Here is a 16,637-nt window from a genome sequence, read left to right on the forward strand (position 1 = left end):
AACCTCTAACGACTGTTATACGGGTGGAACCTCAATTCTTTACAGAACTTGGTGAAAACATGTAACGTTAGTACTTAGAAATGATGATATTATCAAAATTAATGGCAAGAATTTTTTTTTTTTGGCATTATTGTTTCTGGTGCGCTATCTTTTAGATATCCGTGCCGATTCTTAAGTGTGAATCCTGAACAAGAGGGCGTAGCCTTTGGAAATTAATTATGCAAAGTAAAGATTAACGGTATGCAAAATTTTAGGGATCTTTCCACATCATCAAACTCTGGATTGGAGAACTGTGAAAGTCAATTCTAAACCTAGCTACAAAGTTTTTAAGGCCCATGATGCTGCTAGAGTCGTAAACAAGTAATCTTGGAAGTTAAAATACTTGATAATACTCTGTACAAAACTGAAGAAAACTTTCATTTCACGTAGTTCAGTTCTGTACACGGTTAATCTATCTAACATAGCTTTACAGGAACAAAATGCGACAAAATTTACACGAAACAAAAGCTGTAAAAGATTCATTGATCATCATCCTTCAATTATTCTACAAAAGTATTGTAACTCTTGTTATAAGTTAGATATCTCATCTTCCACGAACAGAAGAAGAATATTTGATTTGGCCAAAAACTTCAGTTGCTTATTAAACCGAGATTCCTGTAGGAAGGCTTGTATTTGGTGTTTCAATAAGTGACAACATTTGAGTCTTGATGTAGCCCATGCATTTCTCGATATCTCTGTAGACAGGAAGGTTTTGTGAACATCTAGGTTGCAAGCTTTCAACTGCATGCTCTAATATCCGTGCAATGTCAGCCGGTGGAAACCGTCTCTCTGAAGTGTTCTGCATATTAAAACAGACGTTGGAAGTAGTGCAAGAAACTGTTTGAAAATGGAAGGAGATTGAGCTTGATGAGAAATATCGATCCTTGATTCTTACTCAACCTTCTAATTAATTCCCGTTAATTAGCAAGTTCAGAAACCAAAAAATTATCAACGATTCTTAGTACAGGGGAAAGAACTTGGTTAATACAAATTTTCCATAAGTAGAAGAATTACATTAAAAAATCACCATTTACTGCAGATTAAAGTCCAAAAACTGACGTCTTAATTAATTGGTGGTTAATAACGATCCAACTTTACGTTCCTCAAATCTTAAACTTGGTGGTTAATAACCATCCAACCTTAAAGGTTTTGCGGGGAATTTCCAATTAAAACATGTGTCGCGATCCCCTACTCTCTCTCTCTCTCTCTCTCTCTCTCTCTCTCTATGATTTTATAAGGGGGCCTTCTTTACAATTTTTTTTTGTGAATTGGATTTTGTTTGAAATAAGAATTATTCGTGAGGATTATGGTGTGCCCCTGGATCCTGAATCTGGTCTTAGGATTCTTCACAAATTTTCTTTAGCAATGATCTTTAGTAATTAGAAAACAAATATTTAAGATATATTATCTTTTATAATTTTGGAACTTATACTAAATATTTAATGCTTACTTGAAAAACAAATTTGCATCCTAGCAGAAATCTAGAGCACGTTGGTTTGTTTAAGTGGTTTAGCTTACCCAACTGGACCAAGGACTACCCAAACTGATTAATCCAGATATTCCATATCCGGTTACCAAAAGTAACCTAGAATGAATAAGACACCATTTAAAGTTTAATGTTTACCTGAATCATGAACATAGTAGCTATGCACTCTGACATTAGTGCAGAAAGTATCTCAGACTCATTTGCAGAGGACAAACAAGCTCCCTTGGGTGCATTGGCTGTTGCTGTAAATGATGGTGCTCTGTTCTGGTATGCTGATGGGGCTGAGCAAGAATATCTAGTTCCCAATAGCTTGGAATCAAGTCCAGACTGGTCATTGACAGCAGAATCTAAAGCACCTCTAATTCTAATATGAGCATCTTCTCCTTCTTTCAGTGAGGACATTGTCTGACAAAAGTAGCAAGAGACCAAGTTTAGTAGACCAGATAAAACTAGAGAACAGAACAAATTTAACATATTGAGGTGAGCCTCAGATGTGAATCTTGAACACGACCTCAAAAAACAGAAAAGAAGAAGGAAAAAAAAGAAGAGAACAAAAAAAAAATTCAAAAAGTGCATTTTATGGTTCTAACAATACAAAAATATGGAATTGAAGTTTTAAGGAAAAAGATATCAGGAAATACCATGAAACATTGAAGCATGTTTAGATTGTGTGTTTCTGATTTGTAGCGAGACACACACACATAAAGAATAAGAAAGAAAGAGAAATTAATTGAAGATTTAGGGAAATAGATTCAAACACTTCTAAAATGTCACCAAAATATTAGCTTAACAGCACTCTTTAACTGACAAAGACAATGTTAACACTTTAGATGGGTAAAACATAGTTTGTTATATATGTTAATAAACACAACAAGTATCTCAAGAACCTGAAGAAATTAAGTGCATTATGTTTTTTGACTTACCAATACAGCTGTATCAACCATAGTCCTTGCTTTCTCCCGAGCATTTGTAACAATTTCCTCTATATACAAACTTGAATTTTGACTAGAAAGATACTCTGCACTAAGGGTGCCAGGAAGTCCATCATATTCTGTTGAATCTTTCAATAAGCTAAACTTTGGAGCTGTAGAATTCTTAATATAGGTATTGCGCTGCCTCAGATTATAGGAAGCAGAAGCAACCTGAAACAAGAGAACTGAGTATTTACTTTCTCATGAACCCATTGTGTTGATGGGAAAAAAAGTTAAGTGGATATGACTATGGATATCTACCTCATCATTGACCTCATTCAGCAGTTTAACTATTTTACGATAATGCTCTATGACATGGTTAGATTCCGCACCTAATGCTTCATCTGTTCTTCCATAAACAACATCATTCATCTGTCTTAGTTCTTTCAGCACTTCTTCCTGGAAAAAGAAATTAAAGAAAAGGAATTCAATGAATTTCAATAAATCTGATCCAGTAAGCGAAAGAAGCCCCAACTATCATGAAAAAGTAAATAGTATTACACCAGAAAAACTTTTGGTGGGTTTAGATCGCTTTTTTTAAGAAGGGAGGGGAGGAACTGGGGAGGTTACGACGCTAACCATTCTAAAATTATGTTTGTTTACATTTTTTTGTGAGGGGAACACAAATTAGTTCCATCGCTCGCCTCCCTCTCCATTCCCTAGTTGTCTATCCAAACACAATTAGTTACATCACGCTCCCTTCTTCTCATTTCTCTGCCCTTGTGTTTAGTTCAATCATCCCCCTCCCCAGCCTTCTTCTCTATCCAAACTGACTTTGAATGATAATAGTCATGATACTAAGCCCTGGAATATTCATATTACAACTTCTTATCCGTATTACTATATTTCCTCGAGTTGCTCATACAATAGTAATTACGTGAAGAAAGCTACATGTACCTTAAATTAAATTCTCTCGTACTGAAGGTATCATTGTTTAAGTTGCAACTTTTTATAAGAAACCTAATCTGTTAACAGTTCATGCTTTAGAATGGCATCTAGGTTAAAAAACTTTCAGACTTTCAATGTATGAGCAAAAAAGTATACTACAATTTGTGCTTATGAAATGTCTTTGAAATGAAACTTTATAGCATTAAATATAGGTGAGAATGTCATCACTTGGTATATGGCGCGCTGAGAGAGGTATGTAGAATGAAGCATATCAGATGAAGGTGTCATATATTTCAGGTATACGACTAAAGTTTTCCCATAGAATGCAAAGACAAACAGGATGACTTGTGATGAGAACCTTTTTATCCAGGGCGCGAGTAAGATCAGCAATAGTTTTGATGTCAGATTCCCTTGACTGGACCTTTGCCAGCATACAAGGTTGGCTGCATCTTTTATGCGGTGAAGAAGCAACTTCCTCATCTGCACAAGGTGTGGCCTTTAATATAGCATTGACAGTCTCCCCCTGCCATAAATGTTATTTATCATAAATATAAAGATATTGGTCTCTATAAAAGTACAAAGGCAAACAGAAAAAAGCAGCTAACCGTCGCCTGCTTCATTGATGTAATGCATAGAAGTTTAAAAGATGGGTTGAGAGAGATTCCATTTGCATCCAAACTTTGATCAAGAACAATCTTGTCATGTAGCTCCTTTGGCAGCACGTTGAACTTTGCAGGATTCCTTAATTCACGCTCCTGAAAACATGCATCTTGATTTTTACCAGAAACTTCGCAGAATCGAGCAGCAATACCATTTTGATTTCCAAGACATTGACCAACATTCTGACAAGGTTGCAATGGAATACCCTCAATATTGTGAGAAAAAAAATGCTGACTACCAATTAGAATCATTAACAAGAATCCTTGCTAAGCATGTCTAAGACTAAAAATAAGATTCACAAACTGCAAGAAACGATGCTGGATTTGGATGGCTAGCTACTAGGTTACATCCTGGGTATATTCATCTATTATGTACCGTAGATGGAATGAAAATATTGAAACTTTATCCTTAAAACAAGAAAATTGTCATTTCAGACAAATGTTTTTGTAGCATATTCACGCAAGTGAAATATAGCTACCTTTCCTTAATACTGTTGTGTCCACTTTTCACGGTCCTGCTTACTTAAGAACTTCAAAGTAAATAATAGCAAACAGACTACAGCTCCACTTGAAAGCAAGAAAATCTATTTTTAAAGAACAAGACACTAGCTCAAGGAGAACCAATAATTGAGTGAGCGTGCATAGAACAAATTCACTAGGATACACTATGATCAAAGAATAAAGAGACATGCATCTAACCAGAAATTTTTTAATAACATTTCATTAAATGTCTTATGAACTCGATCGAAACTTGAAGATCAATGGTGAGAAATTATACCTCCTTTTTCTCACTTTCATCCAGAGAAGAATATGCATGACCCTCAATTTCAGCAATCTGCCTCCAACAAGAGATTATATAGATCAATTAAAGTTGGGGATTAAGGAGGTAAAATTTTGAAAGAAAGACAATCAAATAGAAGTAAGATGACATCATACATTTCTTACATTTTCAGCAAAACTTTTCTCCATCATAGTGACATGTGGACCTTTTGCCTCTTCTGCATCAGAAACAGTTTTTCCAACAGTGTTTTCATCAGGGGTTATAACCTGCTGCAGTTTAGCTTCTTTCGAAAGGATCTCATCGTATCTAACACTTGAAGGATACTCTTGATCTACTTCCACTAAGATTTTGGGCTTATGACTTTCAGGATTTGCTAACAATGTTTCAGACTCATTAGTCTTGTTAAAATCAGTCGAAGAATACTCTGTATCCCTGCTGTATGAGATTCTTGAGTTAACAAGTTCGTGAAATCCTGTGACTGATCCAGGTAGATTAGACTTTTGAACAGAAAATAACTCCCCAACTCCTTGGACTGAAAACTTTGAGTTATCATTTTCAGGGTTTGCAGATAGTGATCCATGTTTGTTAAAATGGCAAGAGAAACCATTTCCACCTTTTTGTTTTGCACCATGGAGAGATGACTCTTGTACTACGAAGAAAAGAGATGAATTCAGAATTTTGGGGGAAAAAATATGTAATGATTGCTAAGGTGAGACAAGCACAGACCTCTTAAATATGCATGTATGCTTACACATTTTAGACACTTCAGAATTTCAACATAAGAAGTGAGATACATCAATCTATAGAAAGATGAACAGTTAAGGTCTATTTAGAATTCATAGTCGTAAGAGTTGGCATACATTATCCTATCATTAGATTTAGAAATGTATGTAGTGTGCATGCATTTTCATCAGCATGCATGCCTACATATATGTGCATTTATTTTTGTTGGAATATATGTTCATTTATGTATAATCTTCTTGAACACACACATAAACTATGTTCTGCGGTGTTCTTGTCCCAGTGTCATACTTTCTGAGAATTAGGTAGTAACAACCACGTTTTATTATACAGTATAAGGTGCATAAAGGTTTCAACAAAAGCAAGCGATAAAAGAAAAGAAAAAGGTAAAGCATGTGCTAAGTATGTGAAATAAAAAGTAAGAGTGTGCTATGCTTATATTAACAAAACAGTAAAATAGAAGGTTCATAAACTAATCTATATGCAAAGCAGCGAAATGAAGAGTTTATCCCTATGATTCACCCTGTTAATTCAGATCATCAACACTTGCAATCAGTTGGGAACTCCTATTTCTGTTTAGATTAAAGGTTACAGGGATTAAGAAAACTAACAAGATTCACAAGCAGAGCCTTCCAACCCAATGTTTAATGACACATCTGCTAGGATTTGAAGAGGATCTACGGCAGAGCCTTCATGGAAAAAAGAAGAGTAGTTAATAGCGAGCAGAAAATTATAAAAATATTAGTGAACATGCTGTAGGTATCATTCCCAAAAGAGGGGAAAAACGAAAAACAAAAAGAAAGAAAAAGAGAACCACTCTTAGCAATTATCAAATTGGAAAAGAGTGATGTGGAATATACTTATTATCTGTAAAAAGTTTTATGACTAATTAAACATAATAACTCGCTTTTTGCTCTCAGTTATCTAAACTCTATTGATTTGTTGAGAATTAGTGCCATGGTGCATGCCATATAACGAAAAGGTTGCATGTCATTCATCTGCTAGGACAGGATGGCATTTCAGTTCAAAATCTGAGAAGATGCCAGCAACAGGTCTAGAAAGGATTTAATTTGACCATTGGCCCTGCATCAATAGCTTAGGTACTTACAAATTCATGCAAACTTCAGGGTCTTTGTCAACTAGAGATTCCTAAGTTTAAGCCTAATTCTAAACATGTAGCATCTGCCTCCAGTGATTTAATTTAGAAGCACGATGGGTCTAAATACATTCAGTAACAAGAAAGTGTGGTTGTAGGGTTAAACTTCAGTGAGAAAATTTTGTTTCTTAGTAAATTGGTAATATGAATGCAGACAGAAAGATATAACTGAATTACTCAAAACTAGTCATCTCTCCAAGAGACACCTCTCCCTTTGACCCTGAGAAGAGTGTGTGGTTTTCCAGTTATGAAATGTCTATCCATTTTATCCTAAAATTTCCTGGCTTTAATCCATTTCCCCCTATCACTAGATATTTCTCCTATATCTTTAAATTTGTTGCCATTATTTACAGGGATTTTTTCATCACTTCTTGAAGCATCATATACTTACATTGAGTTACACTTTGATCAATACGATCAGCATCCTGCACTCTGATATCGTTTCCGAGAAGGCCATTATCAGCATCCCTTCTTCCCGAGCAACCTTCCAAACAATTGTCATCCGGCTTCTTACTAATGTCACTTGAATTGGTCATATCTGTTTCAGCACACTATCAAAAGAAAAAGACAATTGATACTTAGTTTTTTTATTATGAATATCATAATAGAGGAAAGCATTAATGGAGTAATGAATTGTAGTAATGGAGATAAATACCATTTCCTTAATACTTTCAATGAGTTTACTTCTTTGTTGGAACCCTGAAATTAGACTTGAATCTCCACCATGTGGACCATTTGTTAATGTTAATGCTTCAGTATGGGTGTGTTCATCATGAGCCGATTTTAATATGCACTTACTAGCTGAGACAAAATTGTCCCCATCACCTTGGCTATGAGTTATGGGAACACGAGGAGTCCTTTTCTGAACAGCACGCGGCCAGCAATCCGTAAAGAAAGCTGGAAATAATTTAAAAAGAGAATCATGTTCTAGCTCAAGGACATGTAGCACAAAACCAACAACTAAATTAGATAACCATACAACATATCAATCTAACTAGTATGAAGGCAGATAACGATGAAAACAATTGCTGGAACGTAATATATTGTCTCTGTTAGGGACACGTGATATGTCCACTAGACTCTAAAGGAATGAGAAGAATGGCCATGACCATAGTTCATAGCATTCTTTTGAATCCAAGCTAAATGCAACATTAAAATTCTCGATCGATAGAGAGAAAGGCGGGCAGGGGGGGGGATATTTAGGCAAACTAGCAGAAGTAAATCGTATGATGGGAAAAAGATAAGTGGATCAATTTACACCTGGAAAGAAAATGCATGTAAAATACTACTTTTTGTGTGTCCCAGTGAGTGGAAGAGAAGGTTTATGCACATGATGTTCAATGTTTATGTAAGATGCACGACGATCATGGACACTAGATTTGATGCAAATAGGATTTATTAGCATCTTAGGTTTGTCGGTAGGGTTAGATTTGATTCTATGTAATCTTCTATTTTAGTTGGGATTTCTTTCGGATTTCATTTTGATATTTTCTTCTAGTTTAGTTATTTGATTGAATTTTTGTTAATTATGTTAAGATTAGATTTTATTAGGACTTTTATTTTCTTCCAAATGTCATTTGCTAGTGTAATTCTCCATGGGAATAGACCTTGCTTAATAAAATGTGAGTTTGAGAAATCTCTCTAAGCATTTGAATTCCTTGCCCTTTGGCATGTGATGCCTTTGGATGGGATGCCTTTAGGTGTGAAGCCTATTAATCTGAGCCTTTAATTCCAAAGATCCTCTCAAAATTCTAGCCCACAAAATAAAAAGCAGCCCAAATCCCTGTAGGATTACTGTTCATATAGTAGTTCAAACTGCTGTTCATGGGTAGAGAGTAATCTGAGTTACTGTTTGTGGGTGAACGGTGACTATCGTGATGTTTATGTGTCCTCATCCTCCATTTACAAATGTTGCCGATTGCACTCCAAACTGTAGAACAGATCCAAATCGTTTCCGAAGACCTCATGTTCAAGATTCACACTCCTTCCGATTGTAGCCCTCCCCCCATTCCCCATCATAAGTGCTGGAACAAGTTAATCCCAAAGCAATCATCACAAATTAACAGATGTATCTATGCTAAAATTAAGGGGGTGTGGTGCAACTGAAGTTGCATGCAACTGGGTCTCCTTTGCCTGGTTATAATTGTTTTCTTCATTGCAGGTAGATATTGCAATTGTAACTATTATTGCATATACCCCTTCGATTGAAGCTCACGACCAGTGCAAATTTAATTATAAGTTGCACTTGCAACTGAAACAATTAATAACTTAGTTGCATGTTGCAACAAACCCAAATAACAAAATACTTTTAAAACTCAAAGAAGAATAAAACTCAAATATCTTAAGGCTTTCTAAAAATATAAAAATATTTGTTTTCAATTTCTTTAAAAAATGTTTAAATTTTTACAAAAAAACTAATAAATATTCAAAAAAATCCAACAACCCCCCCCCCCCCCCCCCCCAAAAAAAAAGAAACACTATGTTTAAAAGTAAATTTAAGAATACCTTTTTTTCAATTAATTCAAATTGAAGACAAGTCACATATGAGAAGTTGCAAGTAGAACAATATAGTTACAACTGTAGTTACAATTGCAAGGTGTAAAATATTAAAGTTTAACCCAAACAGTTGCAACTGTATTTGCATGCAATAATAGTTGCCACGTTTCTGTGCATGAAACTGACAATTGCAAGCAACCGGACGCCACTTAAGTCTTAGAAGAAATATGGAAGATTTTTGGGACAAGATAGTAAAAGGAGTAGTTCTGTAATTGAAGATCAAACTTGCCTTGTAAATGCTTCTTTGTCTTGCACCCGTGACTTGATTTCACTGATTGATTTTGCAAGCACGGTCCATCAGATCGTTTCAATATGTCCAGTTCACGTTTTGCACAAGAAGACTTTACAGGCTTCAGAATTTTTGATGGTGCACCTTTCCTCTCATACTCATTGTCACTACCATCCTGAAAGTTGTTCAGTCAGTGACTACAAGGTGACAGCTAGTGTAATAGTGACTAAGTATCTTTACCAAAATCAGAATTGAAAAGGTACGTCAAAAAACTCACAAGATTATTGTAATGATCAGTCATCATTGCTATAAATCCATCTGCAGTAGCCATTCCTTCAGGAAGATTTAAGTACGCCTAAAATTGCAGATAATTAGATGTGCCAACTGCTGAAAACCATGTGACACAAGCAGAGAAAGATAAATTTTAAAACCAAAATATTTTAAACACTAATCAAGAACATCAAAAAATATTAAGACAACAAGGATAAGCGATATAGGTTTCCAATCACTAATGCTTATGTAATGAGGGCGAGCACCCAAACAGCCATCTAATCAGGCATGCACTTGCATGAATGCATGCACAAAAGCGCCCACGCACACACAAACTCCCAATTAAATGCATGCACAGACGCGCGCGCACACACACAAACTCCTATGCATGCATGCCCACACCCATGTACATGTCCACACCCGCCCACAAGCTCAAGCGCAAGCGTGCGTGCACACACACGAGGCACGTGCATATAGTTAGATATATCTCCATGTAGCCATGCAAATATGATGTATGCTGAAATGATGTGCCAGCTGTTATGAGAAAATTTTTTAACTTCCCTTCTATATGTCTATGACCCCACTTAAACTCCAATTCTTCATACTTCCATAGCAGCCTTGGAAGCATGCATAACAGCTGCTATGGCCTAAATGTAACCAAATGCAAACCCATCACACTGTACAGTTTTTCCCTTATATCTTGTAGTCGCATTTATTCATGATTGAAAACCCCATAATCATGAAACCACTTAATCCACAGGCTAGAGGTCTTCAAATTGTATGACAATTTGTTTTGCATGTGCTTTTGAGACTTGACTTGGAGTAATGTGGATCTTTCATTTGAGATGAGAAGGTTTAGCCTTAGAATGTCATGAAAGGAAATATTCTCTTTCATAATCAACCACCTAATCAGTTGTAGGATAAAAGATATCCATGCTACAATATCTAAGTTCTCTCCATATCTTGGCAGTCTTTAACAATCCTTCTGGAAGCACTGAAAGAGTTAGTTTGGCCCACTTTGGTTCATTGAAGGATCTGAACCCAGATTTTAACCATGTAAACTGAAAGATTAGATGTTAAAATTAAACATCCATGTCCTAAACAGCAATCACTTAAGATTCTTTAAAATGAAAACTTTGTTGTGTGCCTATGCATATGTATGTATACATGCATGCATGAACATCCAATATGTACGCATACATGTGGCGTTCATGCTCAGTACAGAGAAAAATAGAAAATAATACCGTGAAGACATTGTGAAAAGTTCTTATGACAAGAGAGCCTACAGTTTTTAGATAATTCACACCGAATTTCATGATCTATAAAACTTCAGGAACATGCACCAATATCGTAATGGCCAACATTTTAAACTTGATTAACCTCGCGAAAGCTAATTGGTTCTATATGACCAAATTAAGGTCTTAAAGCCCCTAACTACAGTTATGGGATTGAAGACAGTGGTTCATGGTAATTTACAGCTAGGTACCGAGCCTTGAGCGTCAAAAGATTTGGGGATCTTTTGAATATGCATCTTAACATAGGAGGTTATGTGAGTTCCACATCAGATTCATATCATTAAACCATATTAACACCTTCGACTCAATCAGATTATGCACAGCCACTGAATGAAATCATTATCCTTGTATTTATTAAATTCCTTCTCTAATTTTATGGACAAGCTGGAATATGATACATGACATACAAATCGCAATAAGATTCCTATTAGGCTTCTTCACTAGAAGTAATTATTAAATGCTATGCAGGAAAAAGTTTCGCACATTTGAGAAACTAGAAATGACACCAAAAACATATGTGTGTGTGTGTGTATGGTACAGGCTGTATGCTCACCTTATTCAAATTATAAAGACTTTCCACCATGTCTATAGACCTGTTCCCTATTAATTCAGCCACCTGAAAATGTAAACAGTTGTCATAAGAAACATGATCACATTAAACTCAAAATCGGGCTTGCCCTACATTTTTCTATGTTGAAATACATCATGTTTTGAAGATAATGAACCCGGACCTTTAATCGGGCTTGCCCTACATTTTTCTATGTTGAAATACATCATGTTTTGAAGATAATGAACCCGGACCTTTCTCCAATTTTTACCATACGTGCGAAATGCAGAAATACATCATGTTTTGAAGATAATGAACCCGGACCTTTCTCCAATTTTTACCATACGTGCGAAATGCAGCATAGAATTGTTTCAGCTCTTCCTTGTTCCATCGATAATCCAACATGTCAGACAATTTCCTTTTCTGCATCCATGTTTAAAAGGAATTAGGAATCACACTACAGTCTAAGATGCTATCACATGTAATGTGTACTTGCAATACATGTCCAACGACTTTAATAATACCGCTATGCAATATACAAAAGTGTTAAACAAAATCTAGTCACAACATTCAAGTTAAACCAGATAACATTGATAACATATGTACTAAATAAAGAGTGTGTCTGTGTTGTGTGTCTGTGTGGTATGACAACAAACTCCGTCTGTGCTTAATAATTAATATACTTGGCAATGTGCCTGTCAAAAAACATTTGGCAAAGCATTGATTGATGAGGTTGACATCCCCAGACAATTTGACCAAATCCTTGTCCTGGATAATTAATAAAGTACTATCTAGCATGTGCATGCAATCCTCTTGAAGGTTATCCTTCAGTCCTATTCTGTGTCTGTTTGATTAGAACTTATTTACATTTTGCAAAAGGAAACTATCAGCTTGTAAACATATGAGATTTTTGTTTAACTATAAAGTGTGAAACTTCTATACATAATGTGATTGAAGGTAATAGGTAATTCCATCACTCTGAAAATTTCAAATTATAAGCAATACCCAGCTACGAAAATATTATTTTTAATACTGTATGCGACCGATGCTTAATCCGAACCAGGATAAAGAAAGATGTAGGTAATAGGTATTACAAATCAAAATGAATCCCAAAGACAGTCGAACGGAAGAAAAATATTAACTAATCAGAACCCTAGCAACCCCCCCTCCCCCCCCCCCCCCCCAAAAAAAAAAAAAAAAAAAAAAAGGTTAACTTTTATAGGCACAAGCGATATGCAGCCAAAGTGCCTAAGATAAAATACAATTGTTGAAGCTATTCATATGCCTTAGGAAAACAAAAGCTTTTATGAGATACAAGAATAAGTTATAGTGCAACAAAACATTAGCAAAGAAAGTAGACACCCAGTTTCCTAACTAAAGAACCAACAGGCCTGCCACTTTGGATAAAATTGAAACACATAGTTTATGGGAAATATTATGCGATTTTGTTACTTAAGCACACGGTCTTCTTTAATTAACACAAGTAGAAGACCTTTCTTTTTTCTTTCTTTCTTTTCTTTTTACTCCCTTCTGTTGGTCACCAATACCAGAGACAAAACTGACAACAAATAGAAGATAGAAAGATTATAACTAACATAAGTTGAGGCAAAGAACTTACTTTGACCTTGCTTTTGTTTGCATTTGTCACAACCTTATCAGGCCACTCTTTGCTAGCTTTAGACGTACGCTTGTTCACCATGCGTGACATTTTTGTTGGTCCCATGTAGTCTAGTTCATTGTAATATTGTTAAAAAAGATGAAACATATAAGCAACATAAGAAGCATATAACCGTTGATAAAAAGAAAGAATGCTATTCACTGGTGAAATTCAAAATAAACGCAGAAAAAAGAGAGGAAATGACTCAAAACATACATAATATAGCACAAACTTTACAAGTATTAGTTTTGGAAGGGAAAATATATGATCTAATGAAATTAGAAGAACCCTTGGACAGGGAAAAGGCGTGATTCAGTGAAAAACTTTAAAAAAAAAATTAAAACTGAAAACAGGAGTCATCATGGAGAAAAATATACCCTGAAAATGAAATGAGAAAAAGAGAAGATATAAGAAAAAATGTTCACCAACAATAATCATCCAAAGATACTGACAAAAGTTTAATATGAGAATAGAGCCAAGATAATAGTATCTAACTTCGAGCAAATTGGAAGAAAGTTTAATACAAGAATAGTATCCAACTTCGAGGAAATTGGAAGAAAGCATATATCCTCTGTTTATTATTTATTTAATGGTAGGAAACAGAAATTAACAATTGATTTTAGCTAATATCTGAAATTTTTTAAAATTGCAAATACGAACTTCTAGTTTATTAAACAGATAAGAAGTAAGGGACTTCTTGTTTTAACTTTAGGAGAGGACCATGGAGACCTTATAATTCATTAAGGTTATGAACAAAATAGAAGTGGCAGAGAAAGCGTCCTAACAGAACTAAAACAAACAATTCAATTCGAAAAAAGAATAAGAAAGCACAAGAATTCCACAAACCTTGGTTGAAATGCTCAATTAGTCAAAGATGCTCGACTAAACTCAGTGGTCACATTTACACCCTCACCCTCTCAGAGGCACTCCAGATAACTGATGAAATGGATATATTAGTTGCTAAAGAAAAGCCTGCAAAGAGAAGATAATCCCGTTACATCATTGTGGCTGAACCAATCAAAAGAAAGTATAAAGCCATTAAAAGAATCAAGAAAGAGGGGAAACAGTGAGGTAATGCCAATGTGATCACTGAATCATGAACATGATGAGAATGGTGGTGTGTTCGTTGCTCCACAAGGTGCTCACTACAGAGAACAATAAGCATGGGATCGGGCAATTCAAAATGATGGAGGTGAAGCGACAAACAAAAGCATTTGGAGACAACAAGTAGTATGGAGGAAAGGTGGGATCAATGTTCTAAACTCAAGCTGGCCTTGTGAAATCGCTTGTGGCTCACTATACCCATCAAGTCCCAAAAGAGGACAGATATTAGTGGAAGAATAAGCTCAAAACATATAGCTATAAGCGATAGGTGAACAGGGCACCCAATACAACAGTAACATGGGCAAGAAATGGCTCATAATATGTAAACAAATAAACCCTCAAAGTTGATCTGAGCGGTAGGAGCAGAAACCGAAAATGTTGAAGGCGCAACATGTTGAACTAATTATTTCGCAGCCAATAGCCCATGGGAAGGGCCATATAACCAATGCCATCAACACAGTATGGATTAGAATAAACATATGGATAAGAGCAAAAAATAATCTTTAGTCTCTGAAATGGTTAAAGTTGCAATATTAATGGGTAATGATCAGAATATCATCATATAAGGAGATCTTATTGAGTTCTAGACTATCAGCTTGCAATTCTGGTAAATAAGAAGGAGAAGGAGAAGGAGAAGGAGAAGAACAATTATTGAAAAGAAAAGAAGGCATCAAACTTCTTATCACTCAATCCTGTCCAATTTAAAAAATTTCTCCTGTCTTGCATTTGTGGGTAGATCATATCACAGATTATGCAAACCAATTTCAAAACCATGAGCAGAATTCATATGAAAATAACAACGAAGCAAGAAACAACCTCAATGCCTTCTTCAAAAGCTCACACCACCAAAAAAAACCCTAATTGCGTCAAAAAAATTTATACCTTGTAAAATTAAAAAGCATATTTCTCCTAATCAAAATAGGAACTGGACAAAATCAAAGCCTTCAAACAACCCAAGAAGCCTATCACCCCCCAATGCACTCTTACCTCAAGAAGATTTCACCATTACACTTGGCAAAACTGATCAACGAACAAGAAACACAAAACCCAAAGAAAAAAACCCTAAAATCTACAGCGATCGCTGAGAACCAGTAACACATTCGAATGATTGAATTGAAAGATGACGAAAAGATCCGAAGGTCAACAGAAATATCGAACGCAAATCAAGAGTCGCATAATGACTAAAAGATCAGAAAAAAATCGCACCTTTGAACCGTTTGAAGCAGAGAGATTAAAAACCCTAGTTTTATTTTTCTTGAGAGAGAAGAGCCAGATTGCGGATTTGAGAATTTGAGGAAGATTTATGAAGGGGAAGGGAGGAGCTTCTCCGAGATATATTTATACACGCGCGCGTAAAGTAAACAAATATAGTCGGGATTAATTAAAGATTTCTGATATAAGTCCCGAAGGGTAAATTTCACAAGACCCCCTGAGTTTGGAATGATTTGCAAATGGCCCTCTAAAGCTTCCAAATTAGCGAACACCATCTTAAAATTTTAAGAGCTTCAGAGAACCTTGTAACTGTTGGAAAAGTTTCACTTTAACTTTGGGGCCAAAAAAAAAAGACCGCTCCAAGGTTTTCCGACGACGACTGAGGTAAGCCGAAAGAAAATGAAGGTGGAAGATTTTTTATGATATAATTAAGAGAGGAGGTTTTTTTTTCAAAGGATATTTTAGTCTATGGAACTTTTTGAAAGTTCAGAGAGTTCTCTGAAATTACTCAAAGTTTAGGGGTTTTATCTAATTTTTAAAGTTCATCGATTATGATCAAAATGAACTTTGTATTATTTCAAACTTGAGTCGTTGTTAGGCAGTAGTTGGAGGCAGGAATTTTGATTGGGTCCGAAAAATAATTAAACACGATAACACATATGAATATTTTTTTTTTTTTTACTTTTTGCACAATTGATCAACATCTAAAGGTCATTACATAACAAGACATTGAACTGGGGTATAGATTTATACCTATTTGTGCAATGGAGTCATTTTTATTCATGTACTTTTGTATGGGCTAAAATACCAAATTGGTATTTTTATACGAACATGTTTGCCAGTTTGGTATTTTTAAAAACTCCGGCGACAACAAGGCATTTATTCTCGGCCTTTTAGTCAATAAGGCACATCATGTTCGCCGGCAGCCAAAAATCAAATGCAAGTGGCTCACCTGGCAAATTAAGTGGTGACATGGATGCTGAGTCCGCAGGATTGTAAAGAGAAGGCGATAATTTAACCAACAAAAAACCCTAATTAGCCAAATC

At 35.5% G+C, this 16,637-nt stretch overlaps 1 protein-coding gene across 7 annotated transcripts; it reads right to left on the reverse strand.

The window, feature by feature from the left end:
- Positions 397-15,717, reverse strand: LOC109826736 (protein ALWAYS EARLY 3-like). Of its 7 annotated transcripts, XM_020393773.1 has the most exons (19): positions 15,586-15,717; positions 14,122-14,247; positions 13,237-13,346; positions 11,943-12,041; positions 11,625-11,687; positions 9,784-9,861; positions 9,507-9,681; positions 7,520-7,618; positions 7,377-7,438; positions 7,113-7,272; positions 6,177-6,254; positions 4,980-5,473; positions 4,822-4,878; positions 3,990-4,226; positions 3,743-3,907; positions 2,758-2,895; positions 2,449-2,667; positions 1,664-1,930; positions 397-838 (listed from the first exon to the last, which is right to left on the reverse strand). In XM_020393773.1, exons 3-19 carry the CDS (start codon positions 13,339-13,341, stop codon positions 641-643), a joined length of 2,694 nt encoding a protein of 897 aa, XP_020249362.1. In that variant the 5' UTR covers positions 13,342-13,346; positions 14,122-14,247; positions 15,586-15,717; the 3' UTR covers positions 397-640. The 7 variants fall into 7 exon arrangements, with proteins under 7 accessions (XP_020249362.1, XP_020249375.1, XP_020249355.1 ...); XM_020393786.1 differs by having other exon boundaries at positions 3,990-4,139; positions 4,989-5,473; positions 7,377-7,618; XM_020393766.1 differs by having other exon boundaries at positions 4,989-5,473; positions 7,377-7,618.

The sequence above is a fragment of the Asparagus officinalis genome, chromosome 1 (genome assembly GCF_001876935.1).
Source record: "Asparagus officinalis chromosome 1, Aspof.V1, whole genome shotgun sequence".
Taxonomy (NCBI): domain Eukaryota; kingdom Viridiplantae; phylum Streptophyta; class Magnoliopsida; order Asparagales; family Asparagaceae; genus Asparagus; species Asparagus officinalis.

What these genes read in the sequence shown, in the direction of transcription:
- LOC109826736 (XM_020393760.1), bottom strand. Translation starts at nt 13,341, where the DNA reads ATGGGACCAACAAAAATGTCACGCATGGTGAACAAGCGTACGTCTAAA. An exon ending in ATGGTAAAAATTGGAGAAAG is followed by an intron (nt 11,688 to 11,942) that starts GTCCGGGTTCAT and finishes TTACATTTTCAG; the next exon opens with GTGGCTGAATTAATAGGGAA. An exon ending in TTGAAAGTATTAAGGAAATG is followed by an intron (nt 7,273 to 7,376) that starts GTATTTATCTCC and finishes TTCTTTTGATAG; the next exon opens with TGTGCTGAAACAGATATGAC.